At 43.1% G+C, this 24,494-nt stretch overlaps 1 protein-coding gene across 3 annotated transcripts in view; it reads left to right on the top strand.

The window, feature by feature from the left end:
* fbxw7 (F-box and WD repeat domain containing 7) overlaps window positions 1–24,494 on the top strand; it is an 86,182-nt gene that overhangs the window by 46,949 nt on the left and 14,739 nt on the right. For 2 of the 3 annotated variants that reach the window (XM_060047662.1, XM_060047663.1), the window contains 5 exons: window positions 20,007–20,089; window positions 20,945–21,086; window positions 22,574–22,708; window positions 23,551–23,674; window positions 23,805–23,941. In XM_060047662.1, coding sequence (XP_059903645.1) covers window positions 20,007–20,089; window positions 20,945–21,086; window positions 22,574–22,708; window positions 23,551–23,674; window positions 23,805–23,941 — 621 coding nt within the window. Of the gene's footprint in view, window positions 1–15,930; window positions 16,333–20,006; window positions 20,090–20,944; window positions 21,087–22,573; window positions 22,709–23,550; window positions 23,675–23,804; window positions 23,942–24,494 lie in introns of those variants that run through there. The other variant, XM_060047664.1, reaches the window with a different exon arrangement.

Raw genomic sequence — 24,494 nt, 5'->3', positions numbered from 1 at the left:
GCCTGCCCGGACAGCACAGCTCAATCAGCTTCCTGTCCAATTATGGTAACCGTGTCTATGTGCAATAACAAGCGTGGTGCCTGAACTGAGACAAAGACCAGGGCGTCTAGCCAGGGAACAAAGAAATTGCCTTTTGTGTGTATAAGTTCGAACCATGATGAGGCAATGTTGACCTGAATCACTATTTATAGTGTCTTGACAGTTCTCCAGCTCCTTTTGGGACCCACTGCGTGGGCTTTCAGTGCCACCAGGCCCCCTTTTTAAAATTGACAGTCTCTGAATAGAAGATTTGCTGCCCAAAGGACACATCCGATGGTAAAGCCATTCTCAAGGTAAAATTTATGAATGCCTGCCACATCAGATTTTGTCGGATGTGCTTGCCCAAGATATGCCCCCTCTAGATCAACAAATCTGTACAGAAAAAATCTGTTGTGGGGACAACATCTTGTAGTATTTGAATGTTGACGTATGAATCTTTAGTTTTCAAAAATCAAACTAAAATCCATCAAGGGCCTGGTTTTCTATATTCTCGTTTTTCTCTGTCTGAGACTTCTGAAGCCGTCTGAACCGCAGAGGAGCTAGGTTGTTCCTTGCCTGCTGCTCACATGCCTCAAAAAGCTTAGACTTTCTATCCTGAATAACCCAAATGATGTGGTTATGTGCTTTCAACATCCATATCGGCACTCAACGCCCACCATATCATTGTAGGAATTTTGACGGCGTGTGACATTATCAAATGTTTTACTTTCCTTCCGCGCTATTCTTTCAGTATCGTGACAGCTTTTATACTTGAATGGTTCCTGCTCTTTCCGATAACGCAAGCGCAAGGTGATGTCCTCTAATTTCATGTCATCAGAATGATTGGACCCTTTCAATCAAAGTTATATATAGAGCCCTTTCCACTTCTGTCCGCTCAATAATATAACAATGTGTAGTAGACTGGCAGCATAGTATTGATTCAGTGTTTATAAGGCCTCACATTCTGCTCTGTCTGCTATATACACTTTATCTTTTTTTAAATCTTCCTTCATTTCAACTGCCCCCTTCCCTCCATCCCCCGTCTGACGTCATCAAGTCTTTTCAGAAGACTGCAGGGAATATATTAATCAGTCATATAATGTGTGACAATGACTCTCTCTAAATGATTGCCAATGCAAAAGAGACTTGATATTTCCTCTGTGGACTTTTCCGGTTGTTATGAAATTCATATTGATGGATTGAGGTTAATCCAAAAGTAATATACATGTTCCTGACCTTGAACGAAGCATTTTAAATCTAAAGTGACTTTATTATGTGAGGAGCTTGTGAGGAATTAATATAAAGACCCAAGGTTCATAATCATGATTGCTTATGCATCCAGTTAGCTGAAGATGATTTTAAACACAATTTTAAGTGTTGTTAAATTGGTTATTGGATAGCCATTGATTTTATTTTTTTTTAACCACACTGTCACACTGAACAATGCATGGCAGCCTGTGTATAAATCCTCTAGGCTTCCCTCTTGATCAACTTGTTGCATTAGTGTGCAGCTGATGAGTTATCACAGAAGAATTAGCAGAGCATTGTGTCAATGCATTTGATGAAGAAGAGTGATTCCTCTAATCTGGATAACGAAGGCCTTGCATGCTATCTGTCTTAACACCCCTGGGTTAGCACCGACCACAACAATTTTGATAGTATATTTTTTGCAATAACATATTTGTAATAGATTTTATGAAGTCAATTTGTTTCAGTTTCATGATTTTGGAAAGCATTCGGTCTGAAATTGTATCATGATGAATGCCAATTGTATCATCCACTTTAGGAGCTCTGTCCCTGTCACTCAGAAAAAATACTTTCATATCAAGCACAACACACCCATTCCAAGTTATCATAAAACCATTAAGTGTATTATTGTGTCTTGAGGCGATTCTGTGGAACCGTCGGAGAAAGCAATGAACTGAATGTTTGTTTCGTTATGTTTTTTTAACTGAAGCTTGAGATGATTGTATCTCGTGGACCATTTTTGCACAGCGAAGCAATTGGACACTACACCACCACAAAACATTCTGTCAAGTGCTCCGTTTGCTACCAGAGTATCCTAGTGTGATGGAGAGACTCAGTGCTGCACTGGTGTCACATTTGTTCATCATCCCTTGCATTCAAATGAATTCAGTATGGAAAATGAAGCGCTCCTCTTGTTTTTGTGCAAATACCGCGCTAATTTGCTTCCTCATACTTCAATTTGTGGCATAGACTTCACAGTGGGGGAGAACACCATTAACAAAAGTCTGCACAAAGCATGAATGGTGTTTTCCTTTTTCACATTTTAATTGGATAAACAGATGCAAGTTCCCTTTCATAAGTCCCTGTTGCTAAGAGAATTTTCTTTCCTCCCCTTCCTCCATGTGCTGCTCCGGTGTTGTGCTGCTTACACAGGTAAGAAAGTTTTCACATGTATTCCATACCTTTCATGTCGCCATGTTTCACCTGGCTTTGCATTTTCCAAATATCAAATCTCTACTGTGAAAGAGTCCACAATGAAAGAGAAAGTGAACTTATGTCTTGCCTCTAGAGGGCAACATAAACTCACTTGTTCGAAGAGCTGTCTGTTTTTTTGGCTTGCTTCCCCCCCCCCCCCCCCCCCCCCACATGTCAACACCCCACTCAACCTTGTTAGTCCGAGTTGCACCCAACCTACTGCATAATGAACTTCACTATTTCTCATTCACAGGCTTTCAGTCATAGCAATGCTGTGCACACGTTTTGAATGGGGCTTGCCAGGGCATCGTGCAGGGTGATTCATTGGCTATGCGTTTCTTTTCCTTTGCCACAAAACCAAGTGCATTATTATTAGTGCACATGTTCTCATGATAACCAGGTCGTTCCTTTTTTTTTCGTCGTTTTTTCGCTTTTCTTCCTGCATGCATTCAACGTCATAAAAGCCTTGGTGCAGGTTCAGGTTGTTATGACGACGGGGTGCAGCACTTGGTTCAACATTAAGAATTCTGAGAAGCTCTTGCTTTGTGGCTTATCTCTAGACGAGACACTTGCACTATGCAGTTGATGTTTGGCAGTCTTGTTGTCCTTTTGCTACTTTACATGCGTAGTATTTTGATAAAAGCCTCTGCTATTTGACTTGATGGATATAAATATTTGAAAGACTATATACTAAAGACTCTTATATCCTTCGATGTGCATGCACAGGTGTAGGTTTTTGGGTCACCTTTGAGGGGTAGGCAGTACGACCGCCAGCAATGGCGGCTTTGCATAGCACGACGCCCCAGAGCAGAGTTGTACTCAGGTGGAACATAGTGGTGTGAACTTTCAATGACGACGTTGGTTCAAAAGCCACCTTTCACTCTGTCCCCTTTCTGACTGTAGCCTGTACTATGGGCTCTCTGCTGGCTTCTATTGTCTTCTCTAACAATAGGTCAGTAGGTCCTTGCCTGCCTTTTAGTCATGAAAGTTGGGCCAACTGTTGAGGTACTGCTTTTCTCTGGACACTGGTGTAACATTGTTGACTCGTGTTTGATAAACTGCTTAAACAGATCGAAATCTCCTGAATCCAACCCTAACTATACTGTATAAGAATGGATATTGTCAAAAGTAGGGACGTCAGTTTTACATTACTCTTCTCCCCCCGGCTAGCAGCGACGTGATCTTTGGCTGCGAGCCATCCTCGGACATGGCACCCGGGTGCTTGTTCTTAATGTGGTACAGCATATTTGCTAGTACTACTACTAAACTGCAGAGTAACACACACATTTACATTTGACTTTGTTTCCTTTCTGGAGGAAATGATCCCACACAGAGCTTCGTTTAGGGTGCTTACGCCGTGTATATGCAAATTAAACCTATAGACCGAGATGTGTAAACGGTCAGAAATGTTAGCTGATTAACTGTTGACATCCTTAGTCAATAGAGACGCAGAGCGCTTGTATTTATCTAACTTTTGAGGTGGTTAATGATGAGGTAGCTGAGCCAAGTCTTGGCCTCACACAAACTGCCTTTCAATGATTAATTGTTTGTACAATAATTCTTACTATTTTTGAATCAGTGCTTGTGATCAAAGCTAGGTGGCATCGCATTCTATGCGTCATATTTCATGACACAGCCTTGACTTCCAGCACATTTAACAAGTATATAAATGGTTCAATGACATTGGATTGGGATTGTATATTATATTTCGTATTTAGTTACCTAGAAGTCTAAAGCGTTAACTTCACCCATCGCCGCTTACTGAACACCCAGGCAACTTAACCTTATTTGTTTGTCTCCTAGAACTTAATGTTAACACTGATGCCATTCCCTAGTGAGCCTGCATTTTGATTAGCAATCCCCAGACCCCCTTAAAACAGCTTAAAAAAGTGATCAATTCCTTTTACTTTTAATATGGATGAATGGGATTCATTAAAGTCTAAGTCAACTCCCGGTTTCAGCTCGATTTCGAACACTGAGAATCAAACCAAGGAGTTCTAGGAAGGAGGATCATTCCTATAATGATGACCCACCCTTACTTTGTGGTACTTTTAAGCCATTGACCCCGTTGTGATCATTGTTATAGTGAGCGTGTGCTGTATATTGTTTTCAGGAATGTTTTCCATGGTGGTGCTCCCACTACTCTTTTGCTTCCCGACAAATAAGATTATGGCAAGCCTCAAAAGATAATTATTTGAGAAGGATTTTTACTAATCAACATATTTAGTAGCTATTGCATTGTTTAAATGAGGCCCTTGGAGACAAAAAGCTCTGCCTACTATTAAAGGGTTAGTCATTTTATAGACATGAATAGAACGGGTTGCAATGTTTTTCCTTTTAGAGTGATCCATCCCCCACAATGGCGCCTGTTTGATTTCTCTTTGGAAGATTATTCCCAGTCCTGCCGTACAATATCATAAAAACGTTGCCTAATGTTATATATAATGTGATATGGGAAGTGGGCCTAGTCTCATACTATGGAAGCGTGCGTCTGCTGAAACTATCAAAGCCCTGCTGTAACGGTCGGACTCGGGTCGATGAACCGAAAGCCAACGTGATTCCTTGGGTTTGCTTTTTGCCTTAGTAAAATAATACATTTGTGTTAACGGGTTGAACTCCTTTAGAAATTAATAGGAAAAAACTATCGGATGATAAAATGCGATTCTGCATCAGTAGTCTTTGCGGTGCCGGTTGCAGTGCTACTGGTCAGACATGAGTCATTCTCTGAACTAAGTATTGGTGTGTGTGAAGAAGTTGTATTGTGTTAGCTGTAAGTGATGGATGACAATGAGCCTGATTCCATAGCTACATTAGATTCCCCAGCCTTATGTCCTAGCAACATGAGCCAATGTGACAGGACTCAGATGGAATTAGCTTGGCAGCCTGGTTGTTGCCATTTCCCTCTCCCTATTGCGTATCATTAGCTCAATTTTATAGGAGCAGCCGTCCCAAAGGAAAGTAATTTCAACTTATTATACATCTTCAGAGGTTTCATCCAGCAAATAATTGATGTGCTCGAATTTTCCTTTCACAACAATTTTTTGGAGGCACCCAATTGAACTCCATTGGTCAAGTCTAGCTCCACTGCTAGAGCATTACATCACCATCAACACTGCCAGGGATACAGGTTTGATTCCCACTGACTGCCACCAATGCAATATGGTGAGTGTTTACACTCACCATATTGGAAGGTGCTTCAGATAGCCCCATCCTGATTAAAACTACCTGTCAACATAAATACCCTTTACTTTTGAAAACAATGCGAAATGTTGAACTTACCAGAGAGTAGCCAACCAGAAGATTGACGCTTGCTCTTATAGAGAATCTATTATTGAACAACTGTTCCATTTTTAATGAGGTGTTTATGGCTCTACCGAGGGCCAAAACCAGTAGGGGATGAAGAAGTCGTGTAAGACATGGTCACCAGATGCTCTTTTGTGTAGCCCATTTGCGTCCTCTTAAGATGTTCTCTGGGCCTTAGGAGGATACCCTCCCTGCCACCTCTGTAGACTGCTGTGTAGTGCTGATGTTGCCCAAACAGCCTCTTTAATTTCTGATGACCGTGGGAGACTGGGATCCCAGGGTTTATTCAGAGCATTGTGGCCAGATTGTGCTGCTGCCTCTTTTTGCTTATGGCCAGTTGTACTGGAGCCAAATCAGCTCCCAGTCATCTGGCCAGTCACTGGACAGAGTGCAATATTTTTTCAGGAAGTTGAATAAAGTCTTCTTATATTTGATTTATGTTTACAAGTCCCTAAAGTTTAGTTTCACTTTGATTTCTGCTAACTTGCTGTATATTTGGAGGTATCTTGTTGAAATGAATCGTGCACTTTATTTATGACGGGGAAAGAACTTTACATATAGAGCAAGTTGTACAGTGGAGCATAGTCATTTGTATGAAATGTACTTTGGACGACTGGAGGGTATGTGAACATCTGTAATGGGCCATTTAAGTAGTGTTAAAAGTGGCTTAAACAGGGTAATTAATAGGTAGGACTTCTGTGTGGAATTTGTTGCATGAAAGTGTGGACGAAGATGCTTCGTTAAATTTTTTCAATATTTGTAATTTAATCTTGAAATCTACTTAGTAGTGGATCTTTTCTTCCCAGACATTTTCAGTACCATTGATTCCATGCATCGTTGGCTTTAAACTTTAAAGTCAAGTGCTACTTATTTACTTTCTATTCCGTATCGACTATGCACTTTGCATAGTATCAGATGACCTAAGAATGTATGCCACGTCGCTTGTCGTGACTTAATTGTCACAAGGGGCTAAAAATAGCCTCTATTTTATGGATGGAGGCCATACTTTTTGATCTGGTGCCCAATGATTTTTAGTTATTCTATTAATACTTCAGTGCCGTAAAATTGTGGTTTGCTGTGGTTATGCTTTTTAAGGGGAACCCTTAACGTTTCACCCTCAATTAATCTATTTTCGGTTTGTGGAATGAAGTGAAGCCAACCTTTCTAAGCATTACAAATAACATTGTAAATCTAGCCTCTAATCCGCTCCGTATTGCCTCTACATACAGTAAATGTTTTGTAATGTGATCTGGCATTTCTTGGTGCTGATGCATGGCGTATGTCTGCGAGCACAATACACAGAAAGCAGGTGATGTGTCCACTTCAGGCTGACTGAAGGCTTGGAAGCCAGCCCACTGTTGTATGCACGTCTCCCCTGCATATCAATTAAGCTACATCATCACAGGCTGAATAAGAGACAGATGGCTGGGCCATTACAGCAGGGGGACAACAGCAAGCGTTAAGGTTCCAGCCCTAATTTCCAGGCCATTGGTGCGCTGCCCAGATGTACTTTTCTTATTATAAGAGCTGTGATGTGAATGTCAGGCCCTTTTGGTGCATACAAATACTCATGTGGGTCTTTCATTGTATTTCTGCTTGTTAGGCCTGGTTTTTTTATATATTTATTTGGTGTGCTATCGAGAGGAAAATATACATTTGTTCAAATGCTGAAGTGATGTCCAGTTCTGCTGAATTATTATATTTGCGTTGTAAAACAACATAAAATGCTCTCCAATCTAGAAGTGTTCGTCAACATGCTCTGCAGATTTCAGCATCGGGTGGCAGGCCTTGCCGTCATTGCCAGGATTGGTTCACTCTAATGGCAAACAAGAGTCTCATCCCAAGATAAAGCCAGAGGCAATGTATTGCAGCCTGGAGGCCAGCAAGAACAATCTTTGTTACCAGGCAACAGTTTACCGATGGAGGGAGGGCTAGCAACAGGGTCTCCCACCGCCAGCCCCTCCCTCGCCTGTCCTTCATCATAGTCGCATCAGGATTAAACCTGCCGCTGGCCTGGCATTAAAAAGTCTAGCCCGTGCTGATTTAATGTTACGCAAGCTTGAATATTTCGCACTGCATGGCCTTGATTTTTCCCAAATCCTTCCTCCCACAATTTCTCCCTTTTTGTCTTTTTTGGATAAATGGAGACAACTCAAGGGAGCTCGTGGCCCTGGATTAATCCTCAAGAACACTTAATCAGTTACCTTTTTGTTATAAACCAGGCAGAAGACGATCATGTGTAGTATTCTGTTAAAACGACAGCATCCGCTTTAATTCCTGCGATTGTTCAACCAAGTTGGCAGAGGTTTGCGGCCATGAAATCCCTTTTAGAAAAATAAGCTTGTTGCTTGCTTTGGAAGTTAGGTTGTCGTCATCTGTTTCCTGAACAGTTAATCAGCCAAGTTCATGCGTTTCCAGCCACAGAGAAAGGAGGCCCTTGTTCGATAGATGCCAAACAGTCGTCGTGACTATGGCCTGTCCCCAGCCTCAAGCACTCATTACCATACAGCTGTCCTGTGTAGAGGATGCGATGATTTGGAGACCCAGGGATGCAGGAAAAAAAAATAAAAGGCCTCTCTTCCCGAATCACCTCACAGGCTTGAAACTCCCCAGATGGGAGGTGGGGTTCAACCCATTAGGCACATGGTCTATTGTCACCACGATAAGGTCATCTCGGGGAGGATGGGGGTCATGAGTGACTTGGGACCGCCAGCCCAGGCTTTTGTCGCCTGAAGTTTGTACAATTAAGCTGTCAACAATATTGATCTTTAGACAATGCATTTATTTTCCCCCCTCAAAAGCGTCAAATTGAAAGGACGCTTAGATACCACTCGAGCCATTTGTGAACCCATTTAGTGTCATTAGACAGGTGGAGTAATGTAGATTATGCAGCGGTGTATGGGGCCCATCGCTTGTGTGTCTAGGGCAATAAGACTTGTCAACGCCTCAGTGTCTGTGTAACCCCAGCAGGGCTCATGCCCCAGGAAGAAAAGCGATGAGTGAAAGGGAACAAGCCAAGATGCTTGGTGAGAATTTGGTCAGCGGCCCTATTAGAGGATTCCTTCCCTCAACTTTATCTTTTTGTTTTATAAAAAGAAAATTGGGCATTCACACTTCCTCGGGAAAGCAGGGGAAAGTCTTAATTTTCTGGGAACTTCCTCAAGACTCTAATGCTCATTTTACAACGCGTGTCTTTGGTAAAGATGAAGCGTCGAGTGCACTTTTACATTAGATGCTCTTCTCACAAAAGCTCTAATAGATGGCCTACCTCAACATTGTTGGAAAGGTTAATGCATCATTTTGCTCATTATTCTCCACCCCCGGAAAGGACTTAACAGTATCCAAATATCTGGCTGTGTTGGGTTTTGTCTTTTGTTCCACTAAACCAAAAACATGAATGACTGTTTTTTATATCAAAGTTCCTCGTAGAAAATAAGCTGCATACTGAACATCCTGACTCCACTGTCCCCATATTACATGTTTCTGTCATGATTTTTTTTACCAGTCGATAGGATCTCTTCACTGTCTGAAGTCCAAGACTGGCACTCCACTGTATAGCCTCCATGGTTAACACCCAGGTTACATCCCAGAGCATGACTTTTATGACCCTTTAAATTGTTTTCTGCAAACTAATAGAGGTCAAATCTATCACCCGACCAAGGTCACAATGCAGTTTTTGAAATTGATTTGATGGCATGCGCCATAAACAATGTCTAAAATGGACAACACTGTGGCAGAGCGAGCCATCCCCTCTACACAACAAGAGGAGTAAAGAACACAACACAGACTGCATCTCAGCAGTGGCCATGCCTCCCCGTGTCGAGTGAATGCACTGTGACACGGAGTATCATTACAAAGCCTAAATGCTTTATTTTTAGAGGACTGTGGGTAGCCGGCTCTTTCAAATGCCAATTCAGGGTGGAAGATTTACATAGGGAACTGGAGTGCTGGTTGGTTGAGATCAGGAACAATGTTTGTTTGCAACTGTTTCAACTGTTTATATGTTGAATGGTGCCTAGTAAAGTTTGGGCCATCATTTTAAGGCATTTTCGAGACACGTTTGTCTCAAATGTGTACAAGTATTTGGAAAGTAGACTGTTTGTTTAATAGAAGACAAACAGAAGGGTATCTTTTACAACGGCAGGGTTCCTATTGGATAGCGATTTTGAAGATGTTTTGCCCTTCTACTTTATGTACACTCAAACTTCCTATTTCAGTAATGGCTTGCAGGTTGTGTTTTTAAATTATACAAGCAGTGTATTCTTTGAAGCTGCACCCACCCGGTTACTTACAGGGTAACCAGTAAGGAAACATTTTGAAGTCAACAAAGAAAGCTCCAATAGCCTCCCTGCATTAGTCTCATGAAGCTTTTCATTTCGACATTGTCATCTGTCAGACATGCTTTCAAAGGCAGCGGTACAGTTTCTTGCTCGGACTAATGTGTCAAAAGTAACAAAAGGCATTTTCCTTGTGCTGACTTGGGTACATAATGATTGTGTGATAGAAGACTGGCAAAAGATTCCCTTTACATAAACTTGATCACACACAGACCACACAGAGGCTTTGAGCATGCAGTATAGCAGTCTGAATCCTGGTGTGTAGCTATTAAAATGCCACACACTGTCCTATTCACCCTGATCCCTATCAATCATTCCATGTACACATCAGGGCTTCAAACATCAGCCCTGCCCAACATTAAAAGGGTTCCTGGTGATCTGACACTGCTGAATTTGATGAGATGACATTCAGGGTCGAAAATTAACAAGGGCCTAGTGGAAGAGAACAAATTCTATCTGTCCCAAGTGTTTGACAGTTTATATAAGGTGTTGAAGCGTTAGAGGTGCAGGCAGAAGGCAAATAGATTAGCTTTAATGTTCCACAGAGCGCACCCCCACCCTTCTGAAATGAAACAGTTATGACCCTTGACCCTGGCCATCAAACCTAGCACTGTTTGCACAGTTCCCAGAAGACCACCAGCCTGACCCTCGCTATGATCTGTTTTATAACTTCAGCAGCATGTGGTTCCCTTGATCTCGTGAACAGTAAGCCGCTTTTCTTTAAACTACAAAGCCCTGCAAATGTCAATGTCAACACAACAACAAAAAGCCTTTTCAGCTATTTGTTTTTAAAATTAGCTTTTGAATTAATATCACCCCTTGATTGGTTTTAGATAAATTGGTTAGTAGTTCATGAAATTCACCAGTCAACATTAAAATATTAATGATGATAATAGTGTAGTTAACTTGAGGGGCCATGTATCTGTAACCGGTTCAATGGAAGGCATATAAAAGGGAGAGTATGCTCATGTGTAGTGCGTAGGTCCCTGACACAAAGTCAAGAAGATAACATGATCCAATGACGAAAGAGTGTGCATGCCTGGGTCACCGAACTTCAAACGTGCAGGTCTTCAGTTCTGACAGCTCTCTTGTACACACGCAGACTTGCACACATGCACACAAAAACTATTTAACTGCATTTCGTGTGACTCGATGTCCACTATAGAGTAGGCATAATTTTTTGTTGCTGGTGCATTGCATCACTCAAACTCAGTTGGGACGTATTAAACATCACCACATCCTCTCATGCCCCGTCTTCTTATTTATTTATATTATTTTCAAAATGTGTGTATTATTTATTCATGGCTCTCTCTCACTGTGTGCAGTCAGACGTAGGAGGTGATTGCACTCAAGTCAGGCTTTAAAGTGTTTTTTTCCAACTGAGATAACTGATCTGCTCTTGGGGAACGAGCAGCCTGGCCTTTCAAAGCCCTGATCAGTTGTCCCCCGAGCCTCAATCAATTGTACCTTCTTTACATGTATATAATAACAATGGGAAAAGACCGTCCATTGCCGACTCACCCAGTGTTGAATGCCGACCATTTTCCCCACCCAGCTGAGCGAATAAAGGATTACAGTCACGTATGAGCTTTAAAGATCCCAAACACTGATCATGTTCCCGTTGTCGGTTCTCAACTGTCAATATGATTCATCCCCAGAAGACTGAAAACAATGACTCGTGCTCAACTCTTAGATTGCTCCTGTGGGCCTCACTCTCTCCAGTGAGTTATTGTGTATTGTTTTGCAGCCTCTTGAAACCCATCAGCTTATGTTTATTCTACAGCTGGAGTTGGGACAGCTCTGCTCTCTGCAGCTCTTTTGTCCACTTGCCTTTTTATGTTTATTTATTTTGCTAAGCTTTTTATAGCTCTTTTTTTGTTTGTGCACAGGGAAATTAGAGGTGTCATCCTATGCGATGGATAGTGGCCACCACATTGGGCCACATTGTTTTGGCTACAGAAATAAACCAACTCAGTTCCTCCAAAACATCTCGATTGCATTCTGAATGAAAGTGCACTATGGCATTGTCGTTTGGGAGAATGGCATATGATTAGGGGATATTTTTAGGCTAAAATATAACTTTTCTTCACAAACGGAAACCTAGGTAGGAGACTAGCTGTTTGGATTTCTATTTTCATTTCTATTCTATACTGTCCACTGCCTCCAGGAATGATTAGTAATTCATTGGATGCTGTCATTCATCTCTATCTTGCAATATTCCTCTGCCAAGTTCCCTCGCAATTTCTTTAAATGCCCGGTCAATTTATACCTGAATCCATTTAAATCATTTTTCCTTCCCTTCTGAAAACTGAAAATGTTATGGTTTTAAAAGAAGCATTTGCAATATTTCAGGTCAAAACCTGAGTGTACCCATGGGCATTTACCTGGCTTTTGTCTCGATGTATGCATCATTCTGAATGATCAACATCAAGGACATATATCAACCATCTAAATAGTTGATGCGAAACCACTCCCAATAGGAGCACCAAATTCGGCATCAGAAATGCTTTTGAAGGATTGGAAGGGAAATAGCAATGCTACATGTGAAATTCTTGCCATTGAAGAATTGGTGTTTCCCATCAATAATTCTTTTGATCGGAAACTAGAGCTTGCAACCATGATTTCCACTTGACGTTGCAAACATTAGGACTCTTGTTGCATGCTCAATATAAAATGCTGTGCACTACTTAAAGCTACGTTGATAGTTTTTAGGATCACAACCTTTCATTTTTAAGATATTTGGGAAACAAACCTAGTGTTGGTGCAGCATCAACCTGTCTTATCGGTAAGCCTTCCATTACGATGGTAGTTGAAATCTGTGTCCACCACAGTTTGAATTCAGCGCCGTTGGCAAGAAATCGGCAAGAAACCAAACCATATGGCAGGGCGTTACATAATTGTCGTTGAGCCAAAAGACAAATCACATTTTCCCAATAAACTGGAAAAAACAGACATGACTAGAAATTATTAAACAGCTAATCTCAATTAATTAGACCATTAGGTCATTAGTCACTTAGTATCTTGTGAATTTAACGCAGTGGCACAATTGTAAAATGTTTTTTTTTATCAATGTTTTATGTTTTCTTTAGACTCAATCCGTCTGCTTATTCTCTGGTGGGGAATGGATTTTTTTTTTTTTGTTTCCTAGAAGATGATTTAAAGATGATTTGGTTTCAGTTTTGCCAACTGTGAAATAAATGAAGGCGATCATTTGTATGTGTTTATCCAATTCCCTTTTTGTTTTATTGGTTCCCAAAGTAAATATGTAGCCTCTGCTGTGTTCCAGCCTCCCTGAAATCCGGCTGTGTTAACAAGAATTACAACCTTATATTTATGTCAGTTATTTTCTGTGCCAGTAAGTTCCACCATTATTACCCAGTGGGATTTGGCCTTGTGTTTGTGTGTTGCTGGACCGGCAACTCTGAGCCGTTGGTGGTCCTTTGCAAATAAATTTAATCATAGTTTAATTCGTTTTCAATTGATTAACCATCAATTGGAAATTCAGTTTGCAAATGAGCTCCAGGCAAATTCAAAAGTCGAATTTTGAATTTGTCATTTATTTCCTATCCCTGCTAATTGATGGCATATGGGAGACGCCGAGCCCTTGACCCTTGATTTAATTTCCTCCCCAACCCCATCAAAACCCTGCTACTTGAGTCGCGTTGAGTAGGCTGTTAAACCAAACCCCATGCAGATGACACTGTGGTTATGCTTGGCAAAATACCCTGATCCATGATTCCCTATCTCTCAACCCCCCCTCCCCCACAAGCATCTTTCCCTCCCTCTTCATCGCATGCGTGTCGTCTGTCCAATCTGGAATGTGACTTGCACCGTTGCGCACAAATCCATTGATGCCAGACCCCCAATCCCCTAATCCTTGACCCCGACGCCACCATTCTCCTGTTTTGTCACAGCTAGGACATCGCACAATGACATAGTTCTCTTTAGGGATGCATCAGTGCCCAAGAAAAAAAATTCTTCCTTCCAAGTTTAGCCTATTACATATTAAACATTTACCAGGAGAGGGGACCCCCCCCCCCCCACGCATGCATGCACCTGCATTTATTGCTTTTAAATTGTAAAGCACACATCCATCCCCTCTTAAGAAGCATTGAATCCTTTGATGCACTTCCTCTTGTATTTGCGACATAGCTCCAAGGATCTGTGATTAAGACTTCACACATCCAAGGTCATGTTTGTTCTGCTGGCGTGTATATAAAAAAAAAAAGACAAGAAATTCCCACAATCTGCATACTATTTATGCACAAAAGTCAAAACGATGCATCATTTGCATTTTGCCTCCCAGTTATTTTTGCCTGAAATGCAGCCAACGTCTGGTACAGCCCAAATAGTTTGCACGGCAGAGTTTACTGATTATAACAAGATGATAGGAGCCGGGCCTGATGAACATCTGCTTGGTGGGTCTTCCCTCTCTGTGACCAGAGAGGTCTCGGTAAGCAGGGTGGTCAGTGCCAGAGGGGAGGCTCGTCGTCGGTGCTTTACGGAGTGGCAGAAGGGATGGACAAAAGGGAGGTTGCAGACCATTCAGAGGCCACAGTGCAGCCCCCCTCGCATGCCGAGCATTCCAATGTGCTGTGTAAAGGTTGGGCCAGTGGAGAGGAACCAAAGGGGCTTTTTTCTCACGCGGGCCACCTCAAACACACATACACACAAAAGGCCCTAACGCCCTGTCTGCCAGAGACCCCTGATCCCCTCCCAGCCACCCCTCTTTGTGTACTTTTTTTTGTTTTTACTCAACAAAGGCAGCGATAAACTAGCTAGATTTACAGTGAGGGTACAATTTCCTCATAAGGCAACATCCTGCTGGTCCTTAAACCTGTAATGTGTATATCAAATATTTTTTATACGATTTAATGACTATATTGACCATATTCCTTTTGATACACTTTCATATTTGCCCTGAAGTTGTATCGGCTTTCTTTTATGCATTAAGTGCAGTAAAACCCCTTGGCTTTATAATGTAATTTTAAATTTCGCAACATTTTTCATTTGTTTTCACCCACACTAGTCCTTTCCGGGTTGCAATCAATTTGACTAACTCTTTTCCCTGAAGTGTTATCTCCTCATTCCAAAACATTCTGTTTTTCCGCCCCTTTGTAGATTTTTGAATAATTACCGGTGCAGGCTTGGAGTGGCTGATTCTGTGCTAACCAAATTGGATTGTAAACAAGAGCATTATACTTTGCAGACTTGTGCAAGACCTAACTTCTAATAAGTAAAAAATGCCCATTTGTGTTTGTCAAGACAGGATCTGTCATGTGTCAATCAATTTTAAGTAAGACGTTGGCCATTTTGACGTGAAATATCAGTCAAAAGTTTGTTCACATAAATATCAGCTGTGAAATAAAAATGTGTATCTTGGCAATATACATTGTGTAACCCTTGCTCGAACATGGCAATGTGGTGCCCTGCTGCAGCTATCGCCAAAGACGTAGAAGGCGCATAAATTGTAGATGGTAGAGATTGGCATCAGTGATGTGGCAGGGGAGACGGGGCGCAGAGGGTAGGGATGGGTTGTTTGGGGTTCCGCGACAAGTGCAGTCTGTCTGTTGTAAATATTTGTGCTGGGCTAATACGTCTGCGTCATACACACGCCGTACGGCTCCCCGTCTCAACCTAAAAGAATCGATACTCCTCGCATGCTATTGAATCTTGGACTGCACCATTTTCTCCTTTTCATCGGGGAGGATGTAATCCGATCCCCGTGTAAGAGCCGTCGTGTGGTCGCAGAAGAGGGCACGGTTCCTCTGCGCTCTGACGCGGTTCTCCTCCTCCCCCTTTTCCTCCCTCTCTCTCTCTCTCTCTCTCTCTCTCTCTCTCTAGCTCTATCGCGAGTGCCACTGCCTTTACCTTCTCCCCATCTCTGTCCTCTTACTGTTGTGCACTCCTGTGGGGGCTACCAGTGGCGTATGCTTCTACGAGCGTTGCGTCGTTTCTTTCCTATCCGAGCTGGTTTCGGGGTCGACACGGAGGAGCTCCCCGCGCAGGAGCCTACTACAACACATGGCAGTGCGGTGCTGTGCCTGAGCATGTTCACACCAGAGATAGTGTCGGATTTACCCGAGAGTACAACGCTGCCATCGAACTGTCACAGCAATCTCCCCGCCACGCGTAGATATTTGGATTTGAGCATTTTTCACTGAAAGGGGGAAACCACCGCGAAAGCACCACGATGGGGTTCTACGGCACTTTAAAGATGATTTTCTATAAAGTGAGTAGGTTGACTTTCTTACTGCTGTCGACGTGCAGTGTTCTCTGCGATTGTGACGTGCCGCATCAAGAATATTTGATTCGCGCGGTCGTCTACTTTCGATGTTTATTAACGCGTCTGCTTTCACTGCGCGTCTCCCTTTTCAATGACCACTGCAGAGGATGAGAACCCGTGTAGCGTACCCACCGGCAGAAATGCTGAGTTAGTTATTCCTATTAGTTTGGACAGAAACTACGCTATGCGCTCTGCAGACTGCAAATTGGCATTCCTTTCCTAGTGTTTTTCTTTTAAATAAAATAAAACGAATTGCGGTGCCTATGGGATTATGTTGAATAATTGAATTGTAGTGGTGCATTACCAGGTTCTTTCGGATTCAAATTGGACTATTCGTTTATGGAACCTTTGCACTTTTGGCAAAATATAACTTTTTTGTAGTTATGAATTGGTCTGTGTCCCTTCTAATGGTTGGGTTTATTGCACAATGTTTTAGAATCTGATTTTTTCGTTGCCTCCAACCTATGTGCTCTGCCACTGGGGGCTACATCCTATAGCTGATAGTGGTCCTCCTCCCATTGGCATAACAGTTTGCCCACGAATGCCTTAAAAAGGCAACGGTTGTATTCAGACTCATATTACCTTTACGACTCATTCGGTTCTTTCATTAATTTCTGTAGCAACATTAAGCTACAGGATGATGCAAATTCTATAATGTTCTGGCCAAACTGCTGCCAAGGTGCAAGTAGGATGTGAATGGGCTGTTAGTGGAGTATTATTCCTGACATTGTGGACTTGCCCCAGGCTTTAGGCATAGATTATGGGTCACTGTGTCACACTGGTGGAGTATAATATGTTCAAACGTTGCGTTGGGGTGTATTGTAGGAATTATTATAGAAATCTAAAATAAAATCCATGGTTTAAGATCTGCAAGGGCTTTAGCTCCTATATTTAGAAACGTTTTGAGGGATAATTCAGTTACATTGACTTAAAACGGGCAACCTAATGCATGGTTTTGTCCTCTATGATGCGAAAATACAGTATGATCCTGGAAACTGAGAATCCCTTTTAGCGTGCAAGTTACCTGCCCCACCCATGTCTCTAGTTGTACAATCTCAACCTGAAGCAACCGTCTGTCGGGGATAATGTTAAGCTTACTATAGCAATGTTCTATTCATCAGCTCAAATGCAGATGAAAAATGAAATATTGGAATCCATAGGAGGTGAAAATGTATGTTCCCAGTGCATTTAGTTTTGACCAATACAGTATAGCAGCATTTATTCTGCAGTTACTTAATCTAGCCGTCATTGAAGTGCCTCGGGAAGACCTCTTAATGTTTATTTTTTCAATCGGTTACAGCTTCTTTCCACCCTTTCGACTAGGTTTGTCCTTTTTTGGGGAGGGAGGGAGCGCAGTATACACATAGATCTTCCGCTCCTTAAATAGTTAATTCCCTATCGATAACATCTTCCCAATCTTGTACAATGTACAGTTGTTCGATCTCCATCCCCGCCCCCATCCCTGCATGCTTAATAACACACTGAATGAAACACACTTTTGAATGACCCTTCGTCTGTAACGAGTGCTGCCACTGAAATGCCCGGTGGTTATTTGTAAATGAGTCAGTTGGTGAATTGAAAGCATCATTATCCTAAGACGTGTGCCTGCATCAATCTCCCCTCTCGTACTGGCCATTCATTCACCCGGTCCTGGGATGTCCTTCCCAGCCCACAGGCACAACAGCCCTGGCTCCAATCTTAATTGGTTATTACGGTTTCCTTACTCAGTGTTTGTTTACGGCCGGGTGGTGCGGAAGGGTTTGACCAAAAAATAAATCTCAACACCGTATCACTCCGGCTCTGGGGCATGCCTTTATTGTTCTGAGTAGGCGTTGTCGTGACGGTCCCCTCCGGTGAACTTCCGACTGTAGCATTCCTTCTCTTGTTTGGTTTGTTGGCGTTGAGTGTAGTAGTCAAATGGCATGCGGAAATCAAACCTCCACAGGTCCTGCTAAACCTGTGCTACAGGTCGACACGCTGTCCACGTCTCCTGTCTGCCGCCTGCTCTCGTTCCTGTTTAGAGGCTGAATAGCTGTGTATGTGTAACTGCGTTAGAGTAATATCACAGTAGCACATTACACTAGTGTTTTTCTCACTGGTGGTTTGTCGATATTAAACATTTTGAATCGCATTGATTGGTTACATCTGCTTGAATTAATGCCTTTCAGGGCCCCTCTTCTTTTAAGATAATGATGACTATCAAAATAACGTGTGTCCATGGTTATTCAGCCCAAAACCCAAATCTACAGCAAACCAAAAGCAGTGAACACGAAGTACTGAAACACTGTGGAACTATTAATAAAGCCAAATAAAACGGAGCTAAAGGGCTTGTGGATGGGTTCCTCATTTGAAAGGGGATTGGGGTTAAAGCGTTATACGGTAGCCAAAGAAAATAATTTGGGCCAGTCGGGCTGACCCCAAAACACAGTTCAGCAGCCCGTGTATTTATTCAACTTGCTTTTTGATCATCTTTAAATGAATGCAGACCGGCCCACATTCTGTTTTGATGGACACTCGCCATCTTCTGACTTGATGTATATAGAAATGAACACATTATTTCCACTGTTTGCACTACAACAATGCCCTTGTTGAGAAACGGAGAGACAGATTGGCTGAACCTCAGTTGTTTCAATAGCCTGTGTAGGCTGCTCTTGTAGGGCATTCCAGGAAGAGGAAATATGACGTTAGCACTCTGGTTTTCTGGATGACCACTTCCATCGTCCTTACTCCTCCACAAATTGCTATATTCAATGTGTGCTGCGTATTTTATGTTTTTTTTTGTTTCAAACAAAGGGAAGCTAATATAAATAAGGTTGTTTTAAAATTCTCTTTGATTTGGAGGTTAACCGTCCAACCAAACTTGGCGTGTTATCCCAGCATGAATAGGCCAGCCTGTGATACTAAATGGTTCCTGCAGTGCAAAAGCTTATGTTTGAAGCCCAGCTTGTGTCCACATTTCTAGTCTTTGGTGTCTCTGTGTTCACTTATATTGACTTTTTTAGTACAACTGGCCTCCAGCATGGAAGGTGGCCAGACCCTCATCTGGGTCAACAAGCCACATTTGCTTGTACGTCTTCACCGATGACCGAAAGAGCCCTAAAGAAACATTATGGAAAGTCTTGCATTCAAATCCTTGCTTTTGTCAATTATGGAAGGTGTTGTTTTAGAAGAGATGCACACCTTCAATCTCTTTGAAAAAATAATCAGTGTGTTTCGGTCCCTATTCTCATTGAATGCACGTCTTGGGATGGTGTTTGCTGAGAGTCTGGGCATTGTAAATCAGTGAGATGACGTCTGGGACGGAGTATCGGGTTAGGGTTAGCGGAACTGTGAAATCAGAAAAGGTAATCTCAGTTCCGTGTTGAAAAAGAAAAAAACACATTTTCTGAGATGAAATAATCAGGAGGCAGAGAATGGAGCATTCTGTGATTTATATACCACCCGCCAAGTCTCTTGTATTCACATAAGTTCTTTCTGGCATCCCGCACTTCGGTATGTTTCTATTTGCTTTTTCGAAGGAGGCCATTGAATAGGAGTGTGATGTCAATGATGTGGCGCGGTCACTGATCATGTTTGTTTCCCCCCTCTCTTCTCTCGCTCTTTCTCTCCTTGGCAAACAGATGAAGAGGAAGTTGGACCATGGCCCCGAGGTCCGATCTTTCCCTTCTGGTAAAAAACCCTGTAAAGGCACAGAGTATCCAAGGTAAGAAGACCGGCCACCAATTGCGCTAGGCCTCGCATACTGCACCGGGGTGACACGTCAACCACTATAATGTGATACGCTTAAAGGCTCTGAATACTTTATACATGTAAACATGCCTGTGAGGGGACGAGTATATCAAAGTGGTGTAACTGTAGTAGCAACAACATTCATTTGACTTTCCCGTCCTGATTCGACTCCCATATATGGCCTGATGTTTTGAAGATGTATAAGAGAAATCTCAGTTTTTTCTATCTGAGCAGTGGTTCTTCTCAGGTGCGTTTGATTGGCCCGCTTCTCGCCTATTTTCCCTTACAACAAATAAAATCCATTTGACAAGGTCTCCAGCTCTCCATTTTCCTTTTGCCCAATACCAGAAGGGTTGAGGTATTCCTCTGGTTGAGTTCTGTTAACTGCCCTACATTACGGGCACAGGGGTGCCCTTTGAAGTCCGATGTTGCCCTCAAGGTCCAGCTAGTTTTTATCAGGGGGGGGGGTGGGGGTCTAAAATGGGAAACCTAGCTAAGGGACACACTTTGATGTCTCTGGGTAAGGGGGGGGGGGGGGGGAGGATGGAGAATATTCCACTGTATAGTAGTTCAATGCACATGATGTGGAATTATTTTTTCCTTAACTCAATCTTGAACTTTTCCCATAGCACCTTATGTCATGCAATGCGTCTCAATCTTCCTTTTGCTTGTGCCAAAGTGGATTTCACTTTTGAAGTGACTTCAAAGTGACATTTCTAGACTGAATTTCTTCCCATCCATCTAAACTTAGACACTCTTCCCAATGTGTAGTATTGCATGTGAACTCTTCAGTAGGTCAACACTCAAGCTTCCTCCCTACGTCTTGCAGCCCAACGGGGATAGTCCCATGCCCGGCCACGCCCACCACGTTTGGCCACATCAGAACAGCCAACGGTCAGGGGACACAGAGACGGCGAATCACCTCCATCCAGCCACCCACGGGTCTCCAAGAATGGCTCCGGACATTTCAGGTGAATATTGTGAGAGAAGTCGGTGTATGTATGCAAATGCAGAGTCCAGGAAATGCGTAACGCAGAGTCCAGTGCTACTTGGTCTTTCACTTTTCCCATGTGATTTGATAAGCCCTCGCCAAAGAAATCTAATCTAAAAGCAGATGTTTTTTCCTAATCAATTTTGCTTAGTTGTACAGGTAATTACTCTCTTGTTTTTCTAACCCCCCCCTCACCCGCCCACTCATATTACCATGAATCACTGTAGCATGGAAAAGAAATCAGCCTAACCTTTTCACAGTAAAAGCACAGTTCCCAGTGAGTGTTCCTCCGCCAAGGACTTTGAGTGTGTTTTATGATCCTATAAAATCTGCTTATTGTTTTAACTGGGCAACTTAACATACAGTTCTTTGTTTAGGTTTTTTTCCTTTCCATTTAAAAGTGTTTGTGTACGTGTGTGTGTGTGTGTGTGTGTGTGTGTGTCACCTATGTTGTGAAGCCTAACCTGTGAAAAATACGAATTTAATTTAATCAATTTGTCTGCAGGCAGCTTACATTCTATACATTCCCCAGTCTAGTCCAGGCCTGTGGGCCATTCAGCCTGCAATATCTAAACGCCTGAACCAGCACGGCTAGAAGGAATGTTTTGGTAATTTCTGTCCAACTAAGACTTGTTTGTGGGGGCGTGATTTAATTGGAATCCTACACCACGCATGGGAAAACCCAAAAGTCCTAATGCAATTTAGTTGATTTGGACTTAGAAAAAAAATAAATTAAGCAGGTGGCGGGTCTCCTTTGTTTACACTGCTCTGTCGTCTAATTGGTCTGGAGTATTTTCAATATCAAGAGCCAAACACCGTAACATTCTGTGATGTGACTTCCATCAAGCAAAATGGTGTTTGGAAGCACCCTGCTGATCTATGTGTAGGTGAGTGGTAATTACTCGTGTGAGAAGATGCGCTTATCACACGCGTGTAAATTGCCATACCCTGATTCAGACGCTCACGCTGTAAGCCAGCGCCTGAGCCCTCGGTTGTGTTAGCGGTGAGGCACACCATCAGCAGAGGCTCCCGGCTAGGCAGCCCGTCACGGTCGCGAGCAGGGATCCCTTTGAACCCCCCGTAATTATCTGCAGAGCCAGCGCCTCTCGCTGCAGCTTTCAACTGCCAGATTACAGGTGGTTTGCATGTGCCACATTTTCCGTTCTACCTCGTCGACAAAGATTACTCTGGGATCTCACCGCTCTACAGCGGGAGAGGCCGGATAAGCAGGCTCGCTGTCTAAAAGCCATCCTAGGCATGCTAGGCCACTGTGAAATCTAGTTAGTAGGCTTAGGTGTGCGAAGTATTGGCGGTCCTCCATTGCCCACTGTCGCCGACGTCCAACTTTTTGCTTTAGTTGGTGTGACTCCATTACCCACAATTCTCTGCAAAACTGTAGGAACGATAAGCCCCTTATGTTCCACGTGATGTTTCCTGATGTGTGACCGTCGTTGATGTGTGTTCCAGAGCTGGAGTGGCCCGGAGAAGCTGATGGCGCTGGATGAGTTGATCGACAGCTGTGAGCCCACGCAAGTCAAGCACATGATGCAAGTGATCGAACCACAGTTTCAGCGAGACTTCATCTCCCTGCTGCCCAAAGAGGTGAGAACCCTCACCACCACCCTCGTGCTCTCTCTCTCCTCTCCTCTCCTCTCCTCTCCCTCCCTCCCCCCAGCTCCCTCGTCCCTTGCCTTGCCACCACTTCAAACCCCACTTATCACATCAACCTCCGCCTGACCCCCATTCGGCCCGTCCACTCCGCTACATCTTCCCTTCACCCATACGCTCTCCTTGAGAACCCTTTTAAGTTGTCTGATTTTTCCCCATCGCAGAACACTCTGTCACTCTGTCAAACGCTGCCGCACTCAAAGGTGTAATGAACAATCTTTAATGGGTGGGTTGTTGCTGGTTTGTTTTTTCTGCATAAAAACAGTCAGTGGCTACACTGAGATTGCATTGGCTTCGGGGCTGCTTCACCACCTAAATACAGCCCACCTCCTAGTTGATCAGCTATGGGATCATGGTGGTGGGATAGGTGTAATATGGAAGTCGGTGACATTGACCTGAAATGGTGTCGACACTACTGCCATCCCCTCGGGACTGTATAAGCCAGAGTGGGTTCAATGTGCCATGTGAGGGGGAAGTCTAATCTTCCTTTTTTCCAGTTCATTGAAACTGAATTTGTGGGCAACTTCAAATCGGAGTTGTGAGTGGATTGGAAAGCGTGATGGGGGTTTATATATAGCTTCAATAATATTCTTTGCACGGAAATGAGAGAAGTGAGAGCCCATTTTGGTCCATGGGAAAACAAATTCATCTAGTTTTAGGTGAATTTTTATATCTGTTTGTGTTTCAGCTATTCACTATGCAACGGTGTCTCACCTCATTCCACACCGTAAGCTCTTTAATAACACATAGGGCGTCCTCTCTTGTCTCTCTTCCAGCTGGCCTTGTATGTGCTGTCATTTCTGGAGCCAAAGGACCTCCTCCAAGCGGCCCAGACGTGTCGCTACTGGCGCATCCTGGCCGAGGACAACCTGCTGTGGAGGGAAAAGTGTCGAGAGGAGGGTGCGTGATACGAAGTCCTTGCCGGTTCAGACCTATAGAAACAAAGGGCAAAACAGCGCTTTCATTCAGGGGATTGAATAAGCGTTCCTTCTGCGTTCTTCTGATCTTATCTTCTCCTCAATTCCCACAGGGATCGATGAACCCTTGCTGCTCAAGAAGAGGAAGGCGGCAAAGCCCGGCTTCACCCACAGTCCGTGGAAGAGTGCCTACATCAGGCAACACAGGATAGACACCAACTGGAGGAGAGGGGACCTGAAATCACCCAAGGTAGGCTCTTCCTTTCATTAGTTTCTATTGGATTCCTTGTCGTCATCCATCTCCTGTGTGTGCTGAATCTCATCCCTGTGCAGGGCAAGTGACTAAATGAAATGAATTGAATGGGAGAAAAACCTTGCCTTTCAATATGTGCTAGAAGTATTGCATTTTATATAAAACATAAGCTATACATTTCTTATATTGAATTCATACTTGTGCACAGGACGATTCCATTCGTCTTCTTTAAGTACCTGCAGAATACTTCAATCTAGGGGCCGGTCAAAGGAAAACCACGAAGCCATGCACATCATGCAGCTATATGGTTCACCTTCCCATAAGGCATGGGAGGGTGAACTCTTTAATCAGTTCATGGTGAAATTATGTAGTTCTGAAAAATGGTGATATAGGTGTACTTACTGTACTTCTTTTAAACCCAACTGCATGTACAACGTGCTCTGGGGTTTGCCGAGTTAGCAGTTCCCTGGCCCACTTTCTGCCCCAAAATGTTCACACAGAAAACTTTATAAAAGGTGTGTGTCTACACAGCTGTGTGTGTCATGCATGA

This window comes from Gadus macrocephalus, chromosome 3 (genome assembly GCF_031168955.1).
Source record: "Gadus macrocephalus chromosome 3, ASM3116895v1".
Taxonomy (NCBI): domain Eukaryota; kingdom Metazoa; phylum Chordata; class Actinopteri; order Gadiformes; family Gadidae; genus Gadus; species Gadus macrocephalus.
This window is presented reverse-complemented; position numbering and strand designations above follow the sequence as displayed.